The sequence below is a fragment of the Gopherus evgoodei genome, chromosome 1 (assembly GCF_007399415.2).
Source record: "Gopherus evgoodei ecotype Sinaloan lineage chromosome 1, rGopEvg1_v1.p, whole genome shotgun sequence".
Lineage (NCBI taxonomy): Eukaryota > Metazoa > Chordata > Testudines > Testudinidae > Gopherus > Gopherus evgoodei.
This window is the reverse complement of record NC_044322.1, coordinates 275105148-275130386: the sequence shown is the minus strand read 5'-3', so window position 1 is coordinate 275130386 and position 25239 is coordinate 275105148. Positions and strand designations below refer to the sequence as shown.

At 45.6% G+C, this 25239-nt stretch overlaps 1 protein-coding gene and 1 pseudogene across 1 annotated transcript in view; both read right to left on the bottom strand.

Moving 5' to 3' along the window:
• Positions 1-293: 293 nt before the first annotated feature.
• The window catches only part of PLBD1 (phospholipase B domain containing 1), a 54156-nt gene continuing 29210 nt past the window's right edge, over positions 294-25239 (bottom strand). The window contains exons 7-11 of the mRNA XM_030548039.1: positions 13406-13606; positions 13151-13291; positions 3539-3723; positions 2359-2465; positions 294-544 (exon numbers count right to left, since the gene is read on the bottom strand). Coding sequence (XP_030403899.1) covers positions 3575-3723; positions 13151-13291; positions 13406-13606 — 491 coding nt within the window. The 3' untranslated portion in view covers positions 294-544; positions 2359-2465; positions 3539-3574. The remainder of the gene's footprint in view (positions 545-2358; positions 2466-3538; positions 3724-13150; positions 13292-13405; positions 13607-25239) is intronic.
• On the bottom strand, positions 15652-16873 carry LOC115647853 (annotated as a pseudogene).

The following is a 25239-nucleotide window of genomic DNA, read 5'->3' as shown; positions in this document are numbered from 1 at the left end:
TTTTGCATAGACTTTTCACCCATGGCTCTCAGATGTGCCTTACAAAGGGAAGGCAAGCATCACCCCAATTTTACAGATGGAGAAACTCAGGCACACAGAAGTGAAGTGACTTGCCCATTTGTGACAATGTTCTCATTCTTCGACTGCAGTTTGTGTGGTACTGTGTTCTTATAGGACCCTGGTATGTGTTCTTATAGGACTGATTAGATAGTACCTCCCCAAGCCTGTTGCCTCACAGAACAAAGCTCTGGAAACTAGGAAAGCAGAGGGTAGTTAAGGCACAAACACAGGGACTTAAAGAATGTTTTATTTTGTGGGAGAATGGAAGTATTCAGAAAAAGGAAAAAAAAAATTTTTATAAACCCTGATACCAGTTTCACAGGATTGGCTTCATGGTGACGAAGTCAAAGTTGTAGAAATCTGGCAGACCCTGATGCCTGGTCCCATTGAATTGTTTCCAGCTGAAAACAGGAAGCCCGTCCTCTACAGTTGGGCCATTGACAGCACAGGCTGCAAACACTGAAGCCATATGGAAATCTGCCACCTGTGAAGGACAGGGCAGGATTTTATAGCTAGAGGATACATTGTCCTATCACATTTGAACTGTTTAAACACAAGAGAGAGGGAAGGCATTGCTCAGGTTGGTCCAAGTGGGTATACGCAGGAGTAAAGGAAAGAAACTGACTACAGGAAAACTTATGCTAGTTCAAGCAACATTCCTTCCCCTCCGCCCCCAACAGAAAAGTTTATTAAACCAAGCATTGCCCCCACCTTAAGAAACCAAGGACCCAAGGTGACTTACAGCCCCATTGATGTAAAGGCAGCCGATCTGCCCCCTGGGGAATACCCACAGCGTAAGGGTCTCCAGCTGGTGGGGAGGGGACCTGGCCAAAACAGTGCTGTGCTCCAGCTGTTCTTGGCTGCTGCAACAGCCCCCTGGGGGATTTAGTGAGAAAATACAGGGAGGTACATGTGGTATAAAGCCACTTAGCCACCTTCCCACTCACATTTCTGCACCAAGTGTAGCTGCCAGAACAGAGGTCCCTGGGGTCCCTGCTGAGTCCTGCTATCGGAGGCAAGCCAGGGAAGAGTGGAAACTGGGTCTGCCAAAGATTTCTGATTCTGCCTGTCCTTGCAGCCTCACACACAATCCCGGAAATGGGCTAGCCACGACAGGGTAAAAAGCCTTAGAACTCGCCAGGTGTTTTAAGGGTTGGTATTAACTTACCTACTATTTGTACTAAGAACAAAGCTGCCATAAATCCTGCCTGTAAAAATCATTCTTTTTACTGAATCATGGGTTAAAACTAAAAGCTACCTGACCTTTGTCAACTTCATGCTGAGAATAATTATACAGGTTAAGTCTAGAGCAAAATGACTCACTGAAGAGCAAGGCATAAGCAAACACAGGGGTCACTGGGGAAACATTCCTCCAGTTCCAGGGAACTGGCCACATGGTTTCCATTAACGAGAGCAGACAGCTGCTTGGCAAATTCCCATTCCCTCTGTGCCACCCTGAAAATAAGATAACTGAGGGATCCAGGGCATTGAGTGACTAGTACATTCCTGAGCCCTACCTACTGCCAGGCTTTACTAGAATTTGGGTATTAACCCTTAGTGCCCTAAGGGTGAGCAGTCTCACCACAGCATTCTGCACCTGGATACACAGGATAAGTATGTACCCACGTACCTCGGGGTCCTGCATCCTCCCACCCACAAAACGTACAGCTCACCTCCCTCTGCCATCTGGTTCCACCCCTCTTGCTCCCTGTGTTTAAGTGAGACTGACCTCACCCCCGCTAGCACTGACCCTGGCTCTCCCAGTTAAACCTTGAAGAGAAGGACCAGAATGCAGCTGCAGCGAGTGGAGGCAGCAGAAGGAGATGGGGCCAACCAAGACTTACGGCAGACAGGAGTCCTATCCTGTCTGGCCCAGGTGCTTCCCCTTCACCCCACAGCACTCCCTTGTGGCCTCAGGAAACCCTGGCAATTAGCTGCTTACCAAAGGATTAGCTAATTCCCAGATGGTGCAGAGGGTCAGAGATCCTACAGACCACATAACACTGTACAGAGCAGTCAGTTAGGCTGGCAGGGCCCTAGCTAAGTAGGCAAATACAACAGCCAGTATCCCATAACCCTGCCTTGCAGATGCTTTTCTTTACTCGCTGGTGAGAAGTGTTGCCCAGGATAGTGTTTTATTCCTGACTCTCCCGCACTGTCGCAGTTTGGGGGACGGAAGGGGCAGACAGGGAACTTCCTTCTGCAGAGTATGAAGACTTGGTTGGCAGGTCCAGAGCAGGCGCCCTGCTTTCACTCAGACAGTATGTAAGGCGGGCCATGGGCTCTAGCAGTCTTTACCTTTGAGTCATAGCAGCCTGCTGGCACTGGGAGAGAAGGGTTCAGGTCTTCACGGCAGCAGATAGTGTTGCACGGATTGAGCTTGGCATAGGGCTCCTTCATGTAGTCTGGGAAATAAATGGGGAAGAGAAAAGAAATCAAGTTAGTCTACTTAGCCCCAGCAGGGGCTAAGGGCTCCTCCCGTAAAATCCGGAATGGAATACTCTGCAAGCTGATGCAACACTACCTGGGAAGTTGCCGTGAGAGAAAGCCAACTCGTACAAGAGAATGGGGGAGGGATCAGGAGAGAGAAAGTAGTGAGCAGCTCTGGTCTTAATATTTTAGTCTAGAACAGAAGAAAAAAGTTTACAAAACAAGAAACTAAAAATGAAGATGGCAAGGAGCAAGGTATATCAATACCCCCTGCAATTGCAGGGATTTGGGGAGTGAGGAAAAACTATGCCCATCTGATTGCTACTCAGTGAGCCAAAGAGAGGTAGTCCCCATGCCCTTTCCCTCAGATCACTGCCAGTTCATCCTGGGGGAAAGTCTTTCCAAACTTCACATGTGGCAAACAATGTTATATGCAAAAGAGAATCAAAATAAAGCAGCTATGGTCATCTGTACCTGAGATGGTGTTTATTCAGACACTTTTTCCCATTAATCCCAGTAAGGCAGATCCTGACAGCATCAAGACAGAGCACTGTGCATTGAAGGACATTCCTTCTGAGAGGGGGAAAGATATAAAAGAGTCTTTTAAAAGATTTTATGCTAAATCCTCTATATTAGTATTATAGACACATTGCCTAGTACTTAAGGCTTTGCAAGACCCTTTCCTTGCTCCAACTGTGCTCAAGAAAGTTCTCCCCACAGAGCCCGAGCAAGTCTCCTAATTCTGTTGGTGTTTCAGATGTTCTCTGGAACAGTTAGCTAGAATAGACCTCGATGGCATGTGCACTCAGAAATGAAAGCCTCCCTTGTTCCTGCACGGGGTTAAAAAAAAAAAAAAGGAAGATTTTCAAGTCTTATCTCGTACCTAGATTGTAAGTGCCTCAGGGCAGGGACTGTCTCTTTGTCCTATGTTTGTGCAACACTGAGCACAATGTGGTCCTAAGCCATGACTGGGGTCTGCCCAGGCAACACATAATACAAACAATAAATAATAAAAATCAGATCAAAGGAAAACAAATGGGCTTCTTACTGTTATATCTCATTATATACCTTCATGGACTCCAAGTCAGCCACTTTCCCTGGTCCCGTCGGAGATTTTTGCTCTGGGAGCCAGTTCATAAGAAAAGTCCAACCCATATTTCTCAGCGTACTTTGCATACCCGCTGAGGTTGTAGATGGTTTCATGGAAAGGGATGTTGTAAGAAGGCCAGTATCCTGCAAGGGAGACAACCCATTCTGTTGTTTAATTACTTAAACAAACTGTGCACTCGTTTAAAAAAAAAAAGTTTAAATTGCTGTGTTTCCTTAACAATGCCAGCTAGGGAACAGGAATTAGATCCAGTCTGACAGCAGCACAACATATCAGTCGCTACTGGGAGCAGGTGAGTTAATTCACAAGTAAATTTACTGGAGGGATGGTGCTAACAGGGTCTCAGGCCTCCACTTTGAAGGCTTATCACACAAAGCAAGTCTGAGCAGTTGCAGGCTAGACTTACAGAAGTATCTTGTGGTGCTTCAAGGGGAGGTCTGAGAGGTTCAGGTCTAGATAGTGCCCACAGGCAGAGCTGACCACCTGTGCACCCTCATGATCTGCTGAAACAGAGGATGCAGCAATAGTGCTCATCCACAGTAACATGTGTCTCCTGCAAGCACATCTTGAAGCCACTGAGCTTCTTTCTTGAAAGAAAAATGATTCCTAAAATGAAAATCCCACCACGTCACACACCACATATATGCATCAAAGCGCCATGCTGGAAAGTGAGAAGAATATGCCAAAGCACCAAACAACTCAGAAGCAAGGAAAAAAATCACGTGCCAAGGCACCGAACAAACCGGCACCCAAGAACATCAGGGATACACCTAAGGCCCTGAAACAACAAGCAGAAAGAGAGGTCACAGCAAACAAACCATGAAACCAAAGAGGCCAGCAGCCTTCACTCAAGTAACCCAAAAAGGAGCCAACAGAACTAACTAACTGTTGTTATAGACCTGACTGGAAAGCAGATCAACAAAAAAGGATACCCAGAGAAACAGGTGACAGGCTGTTGAGAGCCAGAGAGGAGAAGGCTGGAAGGTTGTGGTAGCTGATGGTGCATATTGACCAATAAGAGAGAAAAAGGGAATCTTGCACTTGCCACCACCACCATCACCTCAGCAAGCCCAAAGCCAAAAGACTTAGGACAGAACTCTCATGGCTCTATCTCACATAAGATAAAGGTCAAGACAATCCTGTCGTGAAAGCACCTTTAAAGAATAGTGTATCCCAACTGAATACAGGGAGATTATTAGGTAGGCAGAATGCAATTCTCTGTAGTACAAATAAGTTTAGGATGTTCCTAAGTTTGCAAAACAAATGCCATGGGATCATCAGGACATAACCAGACAGGACCTGACTCTGAAGTGTAACCCTAGGAGAATTAAAATGTGATCCTTTCCTGTCAATTAAAAATGTACAATAATGTAGTCTTTTCCCCCATGGGGGAAGGGGGAGGTAATGGGATGGCATATGCTGTAATGTGGCACCTAGAGCTACATAGCAACCTTTATCACCAGCCTAGGGCACTGGTTTGCTACTGAAAAGGGAGATTGTCACCTACAGAGTCATCAATACCCAAGGTTTTGCTTGGAGGTCTCCCACCTAAATACTGGACTGATGTAACACCCTTGTTCTGAGAGTTGGAGTGGGGGAATCTGTTGGTTGATGCTCAAATAATAAGTTGGGGCTCATCAGGCAACTTTACAAGAATACAAATCAAGTGTTTAGACATATAAAGTTTTGAACTAGTGGCCAATACGTCAGAGCCATGCACGTCTCTGAGTAGGTGGCTTACTGTCTTGTGTCTCAATACAAATGTGGCACAGAAGTGGGTGTCCTGTATAACTGCACAGCCTGCATTGGTTGATACGACATAACCTAGTTGAAAGGAACATCCAGTGTCATATGTTTCTCTGCACAGTAAAATAGATGTCCTCCATAGATTAATGCACTTAAGCCATCCTCCAAACAAGCAGCTAGCAAGATATGGGCAGGCCAGCTTTCAGGCAAATTCATTTCCAAACAGAAGGGAGTTAATTATTATTTAGAAATAAATTCTACAGTTGTACTGTCTCAAAGGAAGGCAAAGAATGCAGATGCCTCTGCATCCCCATCCAGAAAGCACTGTATTTAAAAACTACAGCAAAGTAACCCATGTTAAGTTCTCCTCAAGTAAAGCCTCTCCTCACTGTTCCCTGCTTTTGCAAGACTGTAAATCCCACCTATACAGTGCAGTGCCCTCATGTACCAGCTCCTGAGTGAGTTTCTGCTCCAGACAGATGCCTGCCGTTGCTGCAGGCTAGGCCATGCAGACCGCACAATGAGTAGTATGTAGAGCTGGAAGTATGGGGGAAGGCTGGCCCATGTGTACAGCACGGACTCTGTTGGGTGTCTAGGAGGAACTTTCTATTTTACTCTTCCTGACTGTGAAGCAGCAAGGGATTGTATTGAGTGCTGTGTGGGGAGCCAAGGACTGTCTTGTGGTTAATGCACAAGACTCAAGAGTCCAGAAATCTTAGCTCTATTCCTGGCTTTAATACAGACATGCTTTCTGACTGCAGGCAAACAACTCTTGGGACCTCAGTTTTCCCATCTATAAATGAGGATAATACTTGTCCAACCTTGCACAGGGCTGGAAGGTTTAATTCATTATTATTTGCAAAGTGCTGAGATTTTGGATGGAAGGGGCTACGTAGATGCAAACTAAGAGGTGCGTGATCTCGGTGTTTTACCTAACTCATCTTTGCTCCAGAGGCCAAAGACAGCGGCAGTGGCCAGCAAGTCCTTCTGCATTTAAGGCTGGCTAAGAAATTGCATCCTTTTCTCTCAGATATGAACCTCACCTCAACAATTCATGTCTTTGTCACCTTAAGGTCTTCATTACTGCTACCTGCTGTACGTAGGGCTACCCCTGAAGGCCACCTAGAAGCTTAAGCTAGTACAAACACATCTGCCTGACTTTTGAGTAGGACAGGGAGGTTAGAGCATATTGCCCCTTTGCTCTGAGCTCAGCACTGGCTGCCAGTTCACTTGTAACTAAAACTCAAGGTGTTTGTTTCTATCTGGATCCTGGCTTTCAGAGACCGCCTCTCCACCTTTACTCTGCAGCATCACCTGTGTTTGGCGAGAGCACGTCAACTGCTGGTCCCATAGGTGATGCTCAGAAGAGACAAGTGTTGGTTGCAGTGAAGAAATACACTCAGAAATGCGTCTAAGCCCAAGTCTGGACAAGTTTAATGAACACTGCAAGATTCTCCTCTTTGCTCCAGCTTTGCCTTAAAGTAAATCTGAGTCCCTTGTCATTCAGCTCACTCGCACTGCAAGAATGCTTTGAGGGCTATTATTTTGATACTGCAGTGTATATATTGTTCTCTTGACACCACCTTTAGTTGTTGAGTCTCTTCTTTCCAGAACTTTTGCTTGCCCAATCTTTGTGATTTCTTCACTGTTTTGGGCAAATGCAACACTTACTTCTTCCACTTTCCCAGCAGTCTTGGCTTGTTTACACTTTTCCTGTAATGTTCTTGTTTCATTACATGTCCAGTTTTTCCTTGTTTGTTTATGTCTTCCTATAACTTCCTACACTGTATTTTGTATCACTTCCTTGAGTATTTCCCAGTCTGTAGTGAGATTTCTTCATCAAAACACAAATTAATGAAATGCCTCGCAAGCATCAACTTTTACACCTCCCTCACATAGCTAGCTTTATCAAGATCAAGTGTGGCTCCAGTTACACTCCTCTGTTTATTGGACTTTAACTTAATATTAATTTTTCCCCTTAGTCATTCATGATCACTGCCACATCCTGCATCTCTACAGACTAACATCCAAAGATGCCCTTTTATGCATTTTACTGATAACAATGTGGTCAATCTGGTTTTTAGTTTGACCATCTGATGAATTGCACATAATCTTGTGCATATCTTCATGAAGAAACCAAGTACCACCAATAATCAGATTGTGTATCTCACAGCAAGTTCATTTGCCATTCTGATACCATGTGGTCCCAATGTTATTCATTTGCTTATCATGTGCGCTACCAAACTTTGCATTCATATTTCACATTATAAAAATCATGTGATGATCAAGAATCTCATCTACAAAGCTAGCCACTTGTTGTTACAATCCATCCTTCTCTTCCACTTCTGCTGCTTCTGGTGGTGCATAACAAGAGGTCACAGTGATGCATAGTTTAAGGTAGGCAGTAGTAAACCTTGCTATGACACTGGTTTCCAGCTATTATTTAAAGTAACTATTCTCTTGTCCACTGCTGTTGGAAGAAGGAGGAATAGCTCAGTGGTTTGAGCATTGGCCTATTAAACCCAGGGTTGTGAGTTTGATCCTTGAGAGGGCCACTTAGGAATCTGGGGCAAAAATCAGTACTTGGTCCTGCTAGTGAAGGCAGGGGGCTGGACTCAATGACCTTTCAAGGTCCCTTCCAGTTCTAGGAAATAGGTAATCTCCAATTATTATTTATTTATTGCAACCCCATCCCTATGCTTCACTTGTCCACCTGAGTGTCCTGAATAAAGGAAAGTATAATGTCCAATTGTGAACTCTCCTGTACCCAGCCAACGTGTCTCTTGTTTGGCAGCAAAGGTAAATGTGTAACTTCCTTAACTCCTCCACTACTGGCTCAGTCTGGCCTGAAGCAAACAGTTCTAACATTCCAGATTGCACTATCTGTAATATATTTAGCTGTTAACCAAAATTCATGATGATTTCCATTTGTTAGGCCATATAAATCAGTCTGGCTTGTAGTACTGTTTTTATAACAAATCGATTTCAGATGTAATGGCTTGTTAGCACATTCTACCCTATGCAGCTGGTGGAAGCATGATGTGATAGCCTGCTAGGAACAGGCACAATCAGCAGTTCCACCTTACTAACTTCAAGGCTAACAAGCTTGGACCACTTGGATTTGAAATCAGTTTTATTTCTCTGAGATAGACTTGCCTAAAGAGGTGAAATGAGCCCTATCTACCTTAATCTGAAATCAGAGTTCCCATCTATAGACAAAAAGGTTAAATTGTACAGAAACACAATCAAGTCAACAATGCAAGTAGTAAGAAATACTAGTGAACCAACAACAAATATCAAAGAGTTCCTGGAAGTATGGAAGGAGCATTTTGACAAAGTGCTAAACAGTGTAATTTTTCCAGATGCAAGCATTCTAGACATGCCAGAGGAACAGGGCAGAATGCATATAAGCACTGAACCACCATCTGAAAAAGAAATAGAAAGAGCAATGAAGCAGTTAAAAAAATGGGAAAGTTGAAGGAATAGATAACATAACAGCTGAGCTGCTAAAAGCTGGTGGAATAAGTGCTATCAAAGCATTAGAAAAATATATAAGGTCTGGAAGCAAGAGAAAAGTACCTGATGATTGGGTAAAGGCAATAGTTGTACCAATCCTGAAGAAAGGAGATCCTGCCAATTTGAATAATTGAAGAGGTATAAGCTTATTATCAGTACTGGAAAAATCTTGATGAAAGTAATTGTCAATTGATTATGGACAGTTTTAGAAATAGCAGCAGGCAAGGAACAGTGCAGCTTCATGCCAGGCCAAAGTTGAACTGATCCGACACACTCATAGACTCATAGGTCAGAAGGGACCAATCTGATCCCAACAGCTGATGGAAAAAAAGGTGAGAATGGGGATTAAAGATGTTTGCTCTTTTCATTGACTTCATGAATAAACTTGATTTGGTTTGGAGGGAAGCATTATGGAAAGTAATAAAATCATACGCAGTTCCAGATAGAATAACTGCAATTATAAAAGTTATGTACGAAGATTCCTGCAGTGCCATAAGAACTGGTGGGATATTAAGCAACTGGTTCAAGTCAAAGTTTGGTGTAAAACAAGGGGGCATGGAATCACCGTCACTTTTCATCATGTTCTTAAATTGGACATTTAAAATGGTATACAAGTTGGAGGGCACGATGCTCGGTGATCAAAAGTTAAGCTCTTTAGCTCATGCAAACGACACTGTACAACTACCAGACATGTTTGAATTGACGATGACACTCTTCACTACCTTGGAAAATTAGTGCAGTCGACTTGAACTTACAATAAATGCCAAGATGACGAAGTGGTTGCATCTTGGAAAAGGGACAATATATAAAGTGTTGAAATGCAGCAGTGAAGTCATAGAACAAGTAAAACCTTACATGTACCTAGGAAGATTGATCAGTGCCAACAGTTCCATCAAGGATGAGGTTTAAAGGACATGTGCTTTAGATACAACAGCTATGTAGAAGTTGATGAAATTATGGACTGATAAAAACATTGTTTGGCACCAAAATGAAAATGAATCAAACCAATGTACTAGCAGTATTATTCTGTGGTCTGGAAGCAGCTGCGTTAAATGAAACGGACATCAGAAGGCAGCTGGAGGTAACAGAAATGAGAGTTCTTTGGAAGATGGCAGGTATACTGTGGAATGATATTATGACAACTGAAGAAGCTAGAAGGAGCAGGATGTGAAGTGACGGTATAGGATTGGCTGCAATCAAAAAGATTACAATAATTATGACACCTTAGGAGACAAACAGGATGCCAAGGAAAATAACGCAAACACAACCACGGTCAGTCAGACCTGAAGGCTGGCCATCAACTATGTGGCAGGAAATCATATGCAAAGACATGACCAGGCTGGGCTTAATGGAGGGACAGGCCACAGACAGGAATGAATGCCGGTGCTGTACTGCTCCCAGGCTTTCGGATGAAAAGAAAAAGTGTATTTATTTCAGATTCCAGGAAATGGTTGATTTGTACTGTGCTTGATCCAACATATGCAAAACATGTCCAGATACTTGGGAAATGGCCATGTTATCAAAGCAGGTAATGTAAAATGTTATTTATTTCAACATTTAAACACACAAAGATTTTCCCAAAGCAGTAGGTTGTTTAAGCCTCACAATTCATTTCATTTTCCACTCCTGCATATTCTCTCCTCTAAAGCCTCCAATCCTTTTAAACTTAGCCATAAACAGCAGCTAAAAAACTTTTTAAAAAATTACATGCTTTTAGTTTTCCCAAGTGCTTCTGAATTGCACAATGAAACCATCTTTTGGCTCTGCCTGTACCATTCTCTAAAATTTGCTACATGTGGTACAAGAAACATTCAAATACAGAGTTGATCTTTCTGTTTTCTGCAAAAATTTCAGTTTGTGGGTTGTTTTTGTAAATGCACTAGCCGTGACTTGTTCCTCTTCCTGCTCTGATTTTCTTTAACTCTTTAGTCCTCACTGCATATTTTCTATCTTCCTCTCTCACACCTGCTGTGTGGGCACTCATGAACCACCAGCTTGGATGACACCAGGACTTCCTCAATGACTTCTGATGTTACCCATCACTTTTCAGGCCCTTAACTGACAAGAGCCATTGCTAGCCCTGACAACCTGAGGGGAGGAGCCAATTGGCAGCTCTGGATCCACCCTCTCTCAGTTGCTCTTTCTGGTGGGCAGGAAGATAGCCACTGAGATCAGCTGCCTGAAGCTGCTAAACAGAAGGGATTCTGGGTTCTGCTCATCTGGAGACAAGGGACAAGCCAGGAGTCTATTTGTTTGGCTCTCAGGCAAATGTTTAGGCCAGACCTTAAAAAGGAGCCCCCTAGGCCAGGCTTAGAGCAGAACATTCTGAACAAACTATGGAGAGGAGTGACTGCAGATCCTGGAGTGAGAGATAGGTCAGGTCCAAATACAGCCTGCCTCTGGGAAGTAGTTATAGGTGGGGGACGAGGCCAGCAGCTTCCCTGACTGTAGCTCAAGTGCATAAGTCAGGAAAGACTTAGGGCTTGGAAACACATGGAACAGCTTAAATCATCCCCAGAGAGCAGACGACCTGAATCAGACTTCCCCATATTCTCTTGAACTGAACACATGGTGCAAGTGAATGGCCAGGCCAGGGGGCCTGGAGACAGAAGCATAGTCAGAGAACACACCTTAATCTGGTCCTGAGACAGAGGAACTTGACTAGGAAAAACACAGATCATCAACAAAATGGGCTGGAGGGAGATAATACTGGGAAGGCAACTGGCCTCACAAATGAGGACTTGGCAGAAGCAGGCAAAAAATGACTGTGCCAAGTACAAGACCAAAATGCAACTGCATAACAGCAGTTCCAGCTCAGTCTAAGAAAGGTTTGGACCAATCACGCAGAGCAGATGGTCTGGTCCCAGTCACTGATGCATCCTCTGCCACCACCAGCTGGCACTGCACTCAGGTATCTGTCACAATCCCAGAGCAAGGGGAAGGAGGAACCACCTCTCTAAAGACCTCTCTCCTGCTACCCCACTTGAGATCAGCTATTAGGCTCCTTCATTTCTAGCCCCACGGAAGGGCCACTGGAGTAGCGATGCTAAGACCACCCACTCAGCAGCAGGAACAACCAGATGCCATGTAAGTAGCCATGTTTCAGATCCTCAGTGAGGATCTGGGAGAAGCATGTGTCCATAATGGCCAACATCAGATTCACTAGTTGGCAAACTTCATTAACTGCAGTGAGCTTCCCCAGTCAGAAGGGACTAATGAGGCCTCAATTTGTTAGTCGGTTCCCAATTAACATTTTGACAAGTGAGAAATATAAGAAGAAAAAACACTTATTTCTGCATCTTCAGCGGATTAGAGGTACATAAAACATAAAATGGATGAAGAAATTTTATAGATTATTCATGATAAGCATCCCCACCCCAAAAGCATTATTTATATTGTGATAGCACCAAAAATCTTCTAGACACTTCCATTGAATTAGAGGAGAGGGCAGGAATCCAAAACAAAACCACCACATTTCTGATTGATACATCCTCATGAATGTTAGTGTATGTAGGTCAATTCTGCAACTTATCACCTCTTCAGCTGTGCAAGTGCACAATAGAACAATGGAACCAAAACAATGAAGTCGGTGGACAGAGATCAGACTTCCATGTAAAGACACCAGTGCCTGGAACATGCTTGTGAATGTGCCTGGATTGCAGATACTGGCTGCTAGCATGATTTCTTATGATACCTTTGGGTTATATTTTCAGTCAATCTGTTACTAGCTTTGCTGTGGGCTTAAGGCATTTTCTGGAGAGCAAATATTTGCTAGCCCTATGGATGCTCAGCTCAGAGATTGAGTCCGGCTATCAGAGTCTTTTTTTTTTTTCTTTTAAACCCATTTCTCTCTGGGGTGACAATCACAAAAAGATTCAAGTGACTCTCAGTGTCACAATAATTCAGCACTAATTAAAAATGCTCCCTCCCTCCTCTGAGAAAAAATAAAGGTGCTCCAGTATAGAGGGAAACCATGCAGGAGAAAGCCAAGTCAGGCAAAGAAGAACAAGTCACCACAAGTTACTTTCAGCACATTCTAAAAAGATGCTCGTGGCAGCCATTTGCATTCAGGTGCAGCAGGTGGGAGCCAGTTTCATATGGAACAGCAAGGTGCACACAAGAAATTACTGCCTGTGGGATCTAGGTGACATTCACAGAAAAAGCTTCCCAACTTGGAGTCCCAGTGCAAACACCCAACGTAAACCATTCCCAGATGTAAAATAACACTCCTGTCAGCTTGCACAAACGGTTGAATTTTCCTAACCCTAAAGAAACCAAAGCAGTGATTACCTTTACGGAGAACACCTGTCTGATCAGAATACTCCACAAGTGTTGGGATCTGCTCAATGATATAGAGTGCTCCGTCATCCAAGCTCTCTTGCAGCTTAACCTTCCTCATATCCAGGACCATGTACTGATTGTTATAGGTTCCTAAGGGGCAATTAGGAAGAGGTCAGATCTTCCACCACTGCCTGGAGAAGCTGGGTGGGGGAAAAAAGGTAGGCAGTGCTTTCTTTATTCAGAGGTTCATATACACTTACTTACCCGAGTTGCATCTTAAGAAAGTTTGTGCCCAGGTTTTGCCACTGTCTGCCATCATGTTGGCAATACGGACTCTCTGCCAAGCAAAGAGAGATTTGGGCACCACTTGTTTAAGAAGAGTTTGGTTAAACACACTGTTTGTGGTCTGCAACATTACCAAGCCACTGCCAAGCAAGTAAAAGTCATCCAGAGACATCAAAAAACCTTAAACAAAACAGAAGACTTCCTGTTATCTTTATGGACTCTTAACATGGACCCCAGCTCTGCCTTACGGTCCTATGCTTTACCTAACCCTCATCCCTCCACATCCTAATCCTCTGCCCCAGCCCTGAGCCCCCTCCTGCATCATGAACCCCTCAGCCCCAGCCAGAGCCCTCATCCTCCCACACCCTAATCCTCTGCCCCAGCCCTGAGCCTCCCCCCGCAGCATGAACCCCTCATCCTCAGCCCCAACTCTCATCCCCCTCACCCTGATCATCTGCCCCAGCTCTGAGCCCCCCCACACAGCATGAACCTCTCATCCTCAACCCCACAGCCCTCACCTCACACCCCAACCCTCTGCCCTAGCCCTGAGCCCCGTCCTGCATCATGAATCCCTCATCCTCAGCCCCACAACCCTCACCCCTGCACTCCCTCCTATCCCCAAACTCCCTCCCAGAACATGCATCCCCTCCCAGATTGTGCACCACGTCCCCTTTCCCACACACCCTTTCCCCCCCAAAAAACTCCCTCCCAGAGCCTGCACCCCTCACCCTTTCCTACACCCCCACCCCGGAGCCTGCATCCCTCACCCCCTCCTGCACACCCACCCCCTGCCCCAGCCTGGAGCCTGCACCCAGCACCCAAACTCCATCCCAAAGCCTGCACACCCACCCCCTGTCCCTAGCCTGGAGCCTGCACCCAGCACCCAAACTCCATCCCAAACCCTGCACTCCTCCTGCACCCCAATCCCCAGCCCAGGACCTGCACTCCAGATCTCCCCGCACAAACCCCTCCCAGAGCCTTAGGCAGGTGGGGGCAGAGTTTGGGGGGGGCGCAGGTTCTGGGCACCACCAAAATTTCTACAGACTTGCCACCCATGGGCTCAAGCCATTATCCTCTCTCATAAAACAGGATTCCATGGCTTTTCTCAGATTAGAGTACACCTAGAAGAGAATTACTCTACAAATAATTCTTCTCTGAACTTACAGCGGTAACAGGTTTTTGCAAGCAAAAAACAGGCAGGGAACACTCATAGCTTGAAGTTCTGAGTAGTTGGTTCCAAAAAACAAAATGCAGCACCCAAATAAAACCTAACTCAAGCACAGCTTTCTATCAGATATAGCAGAAGAGCTAGAGATGCCAAAAAGGTCAGAAGAGACTTCTCTCTTGCTAGTCTATTTTACACTGAAGACACTTGGAAACTCCAGTGACGAGTGGCAGTACAAAATGCTTGGGACTTGTCTGTAGTTGTAATTAACACCTTGATTTATTTGGGAGCAAGGCTGTGTGTGGACACTTATTTGGAATAAAAGTAGATTTTTACCAATTTAAATTATATCGGAATAGGACATTCTTACTCTAAAATAAGTGTCCACACATGGGCTTGCACCAAAATAACTCAACTGTTAATTACAAACCAGCTTAGTTATGTTGGTTTCAATTTCTATGTAGACAAGCCTTAGATATCCATATACAGGCCCTGTAATGGAGTAATAGCCTGTACCACTGGACAGCAAAGGCCAGTTCCTGTTCCTTCTTGAAGACATAGTGGTCTGATGGACCTGACTCAAACAAGCCATCTTTTAGGATGCCGTGTCTTTCAAGGATCTTAAGAGTAGGCATTTCCAGGAGACTGTGTGTGGCTGTTTGTTGTGTGTGGTCTGGCTGGCTGGGTCCCCTCTCCCAGGTAGGTCACATCTTCTGCTATTTTTTATTTTATTCTTAATTTATACAATAAATTGTTATTTAAAAGTGGAATTTTTAATTACAAAAGTGTCAAAATCCAAGCAAGCCAGAAAGGATTATCTCTTCCTGGGTTTTGATATTCCCTGATTTTTATCCTCCAATTCTTTTTCAATAAACTATCACCTGTCATCCTTTCCCAGTCTAATTACACAGATGCATATATGACAGTGTGGCCTGGGATATATCAATATCCTGAGAAAGGAAAAAGTTAAATGCATGCTACAAGTTCAACCAGGGGAAAAAACCCTCAGAAATAAGCACAAGTGAAAACTAGAGATATCAGCAGATGGCTGGAGTTCCATTCATTCATCCTTGTCTTTTGCTCTATGTTTAAGGATGCACGAGAGCTTGATGTAACTGAAATTGCCTTTGTTTGGTCAATTGTTGCCTCTCTGTACAATTCACCTACTTTATCTGTAAGCCAGTCTCCCATCGTTATCAGCATCTCTCAAACAAACTTCTCAAATGAACCCTGTCACTCCTGTATCAAAGCCAACACAAGCAATCTGATTACATCTTCTGGATCAGAGCCATTTAGCTTGTCTCCAAACAATGTAGGAAACTGAAGTTTTCAGGACCTGGAGCCTCATTCATCACGGCACTATTTACTGCTGAGCAAAGTGAGGCCCTACACTTAACTTGATGGTATTTCTTGGTTTGTCTGCATGTAATGCAATAACTTTTGACCACTGCATCCCATAAATTCCAAAATTACAGGAATGTTCTAGACATCATTTAGAACACAAAGGTGAGGCAGCGACCTTAAAAAGGCCTGTAACAGGGAAGCAGAGTCACTCTGGATACAGGGATGAGGAAGAGATCTCAAGGTTAGGGAAAGGGTATGAATTGGGTATGAGTTAGTGGCTCCCTCACTCTATTCCAGCCAGACTCTTCACCCTAACTCCAGCCTGCCCCCCCAAAGCTTGTTCCCATTTCAGCCAGAATCCCCTGCCCCCAGCAGGGCCACTCACATCCCTGCTCCTGCCAGGTCCTCACCCCTCACATTCTAGGCAGAACCTATTGGTTTTGGTGATGTGACTAATGCTTCTCTGCTTCATGTCCTGGCAGAAGCCTGCCCAGGAAGGATCCAGGATTATTGTCAGTAGATAGGCATAGTTAGAAGTGGCTCTCAATTTGCTTACATGGAAGGTTAGATATCAATAAGTAACTGGCTCAATTCACAGGGTCCAGAGATGGCTACTCGACAGCTGGCTAATTTAAGGTATGCTTTAGTTTGGAGGGTACATTTTCTTCTTCAAAGATGCCTATAATTATCTCTTTCAGAAGGGGGGCCTAAGTGATTCTGAGTGGGGATCCCATTAGTGGGAGTCTTTTCAAAGGAAGCAGGTACATTATGCAAGTCTTCTTCACCAAGAAAGCAGTCTCTGTTTTGATCCTTCACACTGAAGGCCTTCTTTGAATTCTTGAACAGAGCTGCACACAGCAAACACATTGGAGAGTCCATGCTGAAGCCACTTCTTGCCTGGCTGTCTTTGTTCTTTTGCCAGACATTCTGGGTGTCACATCCAATGGAACAACATAGCGCTAGGGCCAAGGAGCTCCAAGCTCTGGCTCCATGGTCCATGCCGCATGGCTTCCCACAGCAGCTGCAGAAATCAGGTCCTGGCCTGTGGAATTTTAAATTTTATCTGCTGTATTTACATTCAAGTGGTATTCTCCATAGGGATAACCCAGTGGCTAAAGCACATTTATTAGAAATAAGAATGGCTGTTACCGGGTCAGACCAAAGGTCCATCCAGCCCAGTATCCTGTCTACTGACATTGGCCAATGCCAGGTGCCCAGAGGGAGTGAACTATACAGGTAATAATCAAGTGATATCTCTCCTGCCATCCATCTCCATCCTCTGACAAACGGAGGCAAGGGACACCATTCCTTACCCATCCTAGCTAATAGCCATTAATGGACTTAACCTCCATGAATGTATCTAGGTCTCTTTTAAACCCTGTTACAGTCCTAGCCTTCACAACCTCCGCAGGTGTGTGAAGAAGTACTTCCTTTTGTTTTAAACCTGCTGCCCATTAATTTTATTTGGTGGCCCCTAGTTCTTATATTATGGGAACAAATAAATAACTTTTCCTTATTCACTTTCTCCACACCACTCGTGATTTATATACCTCTAGCATATCCAGCCCTTAGTCTCCTCTTTTCCAAGCTGAAAAGTCCTAGCCTCTTTAATCTCTCCTCATATGGAACCTGTTCCAAACCCCTAATCATTTTAGTTGCCCTTCTCTGAACCTTTTCTAATGCCAGTATATCTTTTTTGAGATGAGGAGACCACATCTGTATGCAGTATTCAAGATGTGGGCATACCATGGATTTATATAAGGGCAATAAGATTTTCTCCATCTTTTTCTCTATTCCTTTTTTAATGATTCCTAACATTCTGTTTGCTTTTTTGACAGCCTCTGCAGACTATGTGGATGTCTTCAGAGAACTATCCACAGTGACTCCAAAATCTCTTTCCTAATTTGGTGTAGATAAATTAGCCCCCATCATATTGTATGTATAGTTTGGGTTATTTTTTTGCAATGTGCATTACTGTAAGTTTATTCACATGAAATTTCATTTGCCATTTTGTTGCCCAATCACTTAGTTTTGTGAGATCTTTTTAAATTCTTCACAGAACTTATTTTATTTCAGCCTGGCTTTGAAATCTTAATTGGCCAAGCAAAGCCAGGCCTTATACTCAACTCAATGGCATTTCTCTGTGTGTCTGTTGTCACAAAGCTCCTCTGTGTGCAGCATCACACGGGCAGTGTCCAGGGGAGAGAGAACCAATACGGGCAGCATGGTTAGAGTTAAGGTCACTGAATGGAGTGAGTGATAACTGGCTGAGTTACCACTGATGTCACAATGCTACTGCTCAGGCTCCTCTGCCTGGAGCATCAAATGGGCACCATCAAGGAGAAATTGTTGATATGAAACTGATAAATCAACAAAGAGATGAAGAGGAGCGGCTGAGACAAACTGACAATAAAATGTAGGTTTTGTGGCAGTATTCTGTAAAACCGCTACAGTTTCAGAGATGAAAAGTACATTGCTACTTCCCCCCCATCCCTATTTGTCAGCTCGGCCTATATAAGCCACAAAGTGTATGATCCTCTAGTTGTATCTATTGCTAACTACATAATAAAGGATACTTAATCAAAAACATAATATGTGCTGTGACCCAATGTTAACTAACTAACAACCTATTAACCAGACTGCAAAAGACAGGCTGCTATAATCAAAAAAGGGTATTTATTGCAACTCAGTGTGGAGGATCTGCTGTCCTGGGCAAGTTGATGCGTGTTGGGGTCAAACAATACACTAACTGGGGAGGAGGTTTTTTTTTTTTCTGGGAGGGCACATCACTTCTTACAAAGGGTGTGAAGCAGCTTTGGAATGTGGAAGAACCAAGACTTTTTTGTCATGAGGTAGGCCAGATATAATCTAGAATTACTTTGTAAACTAATTATCAGGGCTGGCTTGGAGGGATGTCTGTCTCTGTTTTATGCCTTTAATGCCTTCTCTTTCTGTGAAATGTCAATTAAAAATACTTATATTAAAGCTGATTTGGGTTTCCAATTACAGTAGATTCCGCTTATTGCTATTATCCAGCAGTTGCTAATAAGCGGAAGGCAGGATTGTGAAGAAACAGCCAGAGAAGGAAGTGCTGAGAACTGCCTTCCATGGCTGCAGCCCTGCAAATCTGTTGGGGGTGGGGGCAGCAGCGGGGAGGAGAGCACTGGGGCCCACAGAGCTACACAGCACCTTTCCCTGTGCTCTCCAGGGGTCGGAGCTCAGCATGTCCCAGTGCTTCTTTCTGTGTGTGCAGTCTCCCAGAGAGCATAGAGAGAGGTACTGTACAGCTCCGGCATCTGGGCTGCAGTCCCCCTCCCTGCTACTGCGCTGTCCATAGCCTCCCCGGCCTTAGCCCTTTATCTCCTGTGGTCCTTGTGTGCAGGCAGGTTTGCTAGGATGTAGCCCCAGAAGGAAGTGGCTAGGACATGCTAAGCACTGGCCGCAGGCAGGTTTGCACATCCCAGTGCTTCCTTCTGCAGGCACGTTTGCAAGGCTGCAGCTCCAGGTGGCCCTTTCTTCCAAAAAAAGAGCTGTTAATAAGCAGCATGCTGTTGCTAATATACAAATCCTAATAACACTGATGTTAATAAGATGGGACTGGTTCCCAACAGTATGTTGCCATTAACCAGAAGTTGCTAATAGCAGGATTGCAACTAGGCAGAATATAGTGTCTTTTATCAAGACAGTTTGCTGGCTGGCTCTCTCGAATCAAAGGTTTCAGAGTAACAGCCGTGTTAGTCTGTATCCGCAAAAAGAACAGGAGTACTTGTGGCACCTTAGAGACTAACAAATTTATTTCAGCATGAGCTTTCATGAGCTACAGCTCACTTCTTCAGATGCATAGAATGGAACACAGAGACAGGAGATATTTATACATACAGAGAACATGAAAAGGTGGAGGGAAAAGTGATAGCCTGGTGTGGGTCATGTACATGGAAAAGGTTGCAGTCTTCATTTGAAGCCGTGACATGGGACCTGTGGGTTCCACTGTAGACCCCAGAGGGCTAAATGACCGAAAGGTACAAGACTCCATCACATTACTGCAACTTGCAGCAAAAGATTTTGGAAGTTTTCCTTATTGCAGGATGTCCCTAGACTGCCACTAAGCCTGCGTCTCAGTTGTTGTCCATCATTTAGAAAAGTGCAAGAGAGTTTGTGAGCCATACTGTCAGCTAGTGCAAACCGATGAAGTGATTGGATCTGGCTCTCTTAGTGGCTCTCTAAGGCCATGTCTACATCTAAAACTTTACAGCGCTGGTTGTTACAGCTGTATTAGTACAGCTGTATAGGGCCAGCGCTGCAGAGTGGCCACACCTACTGCTAGCAGCGCTGCAAGTGCTGTTAGATGTGGCCACACTGCAGCGCTGTTGGGAGTGATGCATTGTGGGCGGCTATCCCACAGGGCACCTCGTCCCAAAGCGGCGCTGGGGCTTGTGGGAAGGGGAAGGAAGTGTGATTGTCCTTCTGCTTCCTGTTCCTGTTCCTGTTCCAACGGCCAGCGTTGCTTTGGTACACATGCGGAGCACTGTGGCAGCATTGTGACTCTAAAGCGGTTTTTTCTGCATTATCTTTCAAGAATGGATCCTCAGGTACTGAATACCGTACTAATGACTATTGCCAGCACATCTCGCCTTACTGTTGATCTAATCCTTAGGCTGCTAAATGTGCGTGTGACTGACATTGAGGAGTGGGACGATGGTACTGAATCGCATCAATATGCAGACAGTACAGTGCTAGTGGCAATAACAGACATGCTCTGCTCCGTGGAGCGGCGCGTTTGGGCTCGGGAAACCAGCACTCAGTGGTGGGATCACATCGTCCTGCAGTCATGGGATGACGAGCAGTGGCTGCAGAATTTTCGTATGAGGAAAGCCACTTTCATGGCACTTTGTGATGATCTCGCCCCAACCTGCGGCGCTATTGAACACGAGATTTAGAGATGCCCTTTCTGTGGAGAAGCGGGTGGCTATTGCAATCTGGAAGCTGGCAACTCCAGACTGTTTCCGATCGGTGGCGAACCAGTTCGGAGTGGGAAAGTCCACCGTTGGAATGGTGCTGATGCAAGTTTGCAGGGCCATTAATCGAACACTGACAAGAAAAACCGTGACTCTTGGGAACGTGCAGGACATTTTAGATGGCTTTGCAGAAATGGGCTTCCCTAACTGTGGAGGGGCAGTAGATGGGACGCATATTCCTATTATCTCTCCACCCCACCTGGCATCGGAGTATATTAATCGCAAGGGGTACTTCTCTGTGGTTCTGCAAGCGCTTGTGGATCACCGTGGGCATTTCACTGACATTTACTCTGGATGGCCTGGAAAGGTGCACGATGCACGCATATTTAGGAACAGTGCCCTGTTCAGGAGGCTTAGGGCCGGGACCTTTTTCCCAGATCACAAGATAACAGTAGGGGAAGTGGAATGCCCATTGTGATTCTGGGAGACCCCGCTTACCCATTAATGCCATGGCTCATGAAACCATACACGGGGAAGCTTGACAGGAGCAAGGAACGGTTCAACTACAGGTTGAGCCGCTGTAGAATGACTGTGGAGCGTGCTTTTGGCCGTTTGAAAGCCCGCTGGCGCAGTCTGTTCGGGAAGCTAGATTTGATGGAAAGCAGCATTACCGCTGTTATATGCGCGTGCTGCACCCTCCATAATATTTGTGAAGGGAAGGGTGAAAGGTTCAGTGAGGAATGGACCTCCGAGGTTAGACGTTTGGAGAATGAGTTTGCTCAGCCAGAGAGCAGGGCTAACAGGGAGGCCCAGGAAAGGGCTTCAAGGATTAGGGATGCTATAAGGGAGCAATTTGATGCTGAGAGCCAGCAGTAATGATTGGTGCATGTGTTGTGCTTTGCTTTACATTGCTGTGTTTAATTAACCATTTCTATCACCAATAAAACATAGGGAAAGAAATACAAACGAAATCCTTTTATTTGTCATACAGTAAAAAACAGGAAAGGGGGTATGGGTAGTTCACCGTACATTCAGATGTTTTAATATTTCCTATTTTACTCAATTGTACCCGCCTGATGCAAGTCACCGTTGCTTTGCTGCAGAATGATTGGGGTGGAGTGCACTGGGTAAGAATTAAACATATCTTGGTTACTAGGTGACCTAATAGGTGTTGGGGGCAGCTGATGATAATAAGGAACTGGGTGCTGCATAAAGCTATTTTGAGGATACACAGGGGGACAAGTAACAGTGCTTTGGGAAGGCTGTGGATATCACGGTTTATATTTGTCTGCATGGCTACAAGAGACTCAAAAGACTTGGTTTGGCGAGACAGGAGTCTCATCATCTGCCTGGCTATTCTTTTGGCAGACAATTCCTGTCTCCTGCTTTCAGTCAGCCTCCATTCCTGTAAACTCTGCCTCCATTCCTGTTACACTTTTTCTCCACTCCTCAGTCTTCCTACTTTCCCCTGTTGTAGTGGTTCAGAACGGTCTTGATCAGCTCCTCTTTTGATTTCCTAGGATTGCGCCTCAAATTCTGCAATCTACGTGAGGCTGGTGACACAGCTGCATTACTCGAGTTGCCTAGAAAAAATAGAGACAGAGACATGTAAAACACAGGGCATCATTGTTTATTATCAACTTTTGAAGGACACTGTAAACTGTAGGTAGCATCCCTCTCACATACCTCACATAACACTGTAGACTTCAAGAAAGCTAAGACATGTCTAGCAGTGGGGTGAGTACTTTTGCTTAAAATTCTCCCATGTTAGTGGGATGTCTTGGTTCCTGCTTGGAAGGGGGGCCGGGTGAGTAAAAAGCAACCCGCAGGACACGTTTCCCGCTTGGAAGGGGGGGTGGGGGACGGACAGAGCACACAGCAGGGCAGGTTTCACGTTTGGAAGGGGGGTTGGGGGACGGACAGAGCACACAGCAGGGCAGGTTTCCAGCTTGGAAGGGGGGATAGGCGAGGAAGAAGCACACCGCCAGGGACACGTTTTCCGCTTGGAAGGGGGGGTGGGGGACGGACAGAGCACACAGCAGAGCAGGTTTCACGTTTGGAAGGGGGGGTGGGGGACGGACAGAGCACACAGCAGAGCAGGTTTCACGTTTGGAAGGGGGGGTGGGGGACGGACAGAGCACACAGCAGGGCAGGTTTCACGTTTGGAAGGGGGGGGGGGGGACGGACAGAGCACACAGCAGGCAGGTTTCACGTTTGGAAGGGGGGTTGGGGGACGGACAGAGCACACAGCAGGGCAGGTTTCCAGCTTGGAAGGGGGGGTGGGGGACGGACAGAGCACACAGCAGGGCAGGTGAGGAAGAAGCACTCCGTCTGGATGCCTACGTGCTGGGAAGGGCGGGGGGGGTTTGGTGGATTGGGGCAGAGGAAACAGAGCGCCTTGCGCTGGGGAGCCGTGCTTCTAGGTACCTGCCCTCAATTATCCCTAAACTATCCACAGGCTTTCATAATGCCAGACATATCACTGCTGCGTGTTACCAAGGAAGAGCGGGAGGGTCTTCTACAGGAATGCGGATACCGCCCTGGCCCCTATGCAGCTCGCCTGTGTGCGGCCATGGTCCCCCCACCCCTCGCTGCACAGTGGATCGGACGAGTTAGCCTGAACGGGACAGGGACCACGGTGGCTCTACCTATAAACTTGTTAAAGCACATTGCCCAAGATCTAGCTGCAACTTTTCAAGAGATTACTCAGGCAGATTACACAGATGTCATAGATCAAATCAATGGGCTATTCCACGTTTAGGCATGCATGCAGTCAGCCATAACGAGAATCCTGCTAGCACAAAGCATTGCAATCTACTTACCACGAGCACGATCCTCAGCTTCCTCATCAACGTCCGCTTCCAGCTGCTGGGACTGGATAGTCTCCTCAGGGCTAGAGAAGAGCTCCTGGCTGCCTGTGTCCTGAGACTCCGGGGTGTCCCCCTCAACGCCAGTAGTATCACTGTATTCATCCTCTACACCATCCCCCACGTCTCCCTGCTCTGAACTCTCCATCGTGCTTCTAGGATTCACGGTGGGGTCACACCCAAGAATGGCATCCAGCTCCTTGTAAAACCTGCAGGTTGTGGGGGCTGCTCCTGAGCGTCGGTTTCCCTCACGGGCTTTGCAGTATGCACTCCTCAACTCCTTAATTTTTACTCTGCATTGCAAGGCGTCCCGTTCGTAGCCCCTTCTCATCATGGACTGCGATATCTGACCATAGGTATCGTAGTTTCTCCTTCTAGAGCGCAGCTGTGTTTGAACAGCCTCATCTCCCCACACACTAATTAGATCCTGCAGCTCTGCATTGGTCCATGCTGGGGCTCGTTTGTTGCGTGGAGGCATGGTCGCTGAATGATTGATTGATTAATTGCTCTCCACGCCTGACTGAGCAAACAGGAAGGTGATTTTTGAAATTTCCCGGGGCATTTAAAGGAGGGGTCAGGTGAGCACAGGGCAGAGGAGTTTTCTTGATTACCAGAGAGGTATCCTCAGGTATGCTGGGATACCTGCTTATTCCACGGAGGTCAAGAAAAGCGCTGGTGAGTGTCTACATTGCATTACCAGCGCTGGATCAACAGCGCTGGATCCTCTACACCCGAGACAAAACGGGAGTACGGCCAGCGCTGCAAACAGGGAGTTGCAGCGCTGGTGATGCCCTGCAGATGTGGACACTCTCAAAGTTGCAGCGCTGTAACTCCCTCACCAGCGCTGCAACTTTCTGATGTAGACAAGCCCTTAGAGTCTGCTGAATTTCTCTCATGTAGACACATACCCTGGGTGCCAGGAACTTCACTGTGGCCATGACACCCAACTTCTGTAGCATGGTCTTTGCTGAAATTTGCTGGTAATGGCAAATCCTACCATATTGTTGCATCAGAGTCTGTCCTAGGACAAGAAAGCTTTAAGAGGAGCCATGTCTACAACATTTCTTGGAGAATCTGACTGTCTCTGGGGAACAAGTTGAGATGTTGGGTCTACTAGAATGAAGCCTAGTTATACTAGCACCTCAGTGGCTGATTCTTTGATATCTTCCAAGGCGAAGTGCTTGACAAGCCAATTGGTCAAATCAGGGAAGACTCACATTTCTGTCTTGTGTGAAGAGGTCACAAAGATTGCAACCCCCACTCATTTTTTTTTTAAAACCAAGAGACCACATTTTAACATTAATTGGCATTTTCTAACATTGCTCTAGAATGAGAATGAGATGTGCTGCCAAATCTTTCTGTGGTAGTTTATAAGTAGTTTTAGCTACATAACTAAAACATGAAGCATACACAAAGAACAAGGAAAAAAGCCCATCCTCTTAAAGGAGAGTAAGTTGGAGGGAGGGATAGCTCAGTGGTTTG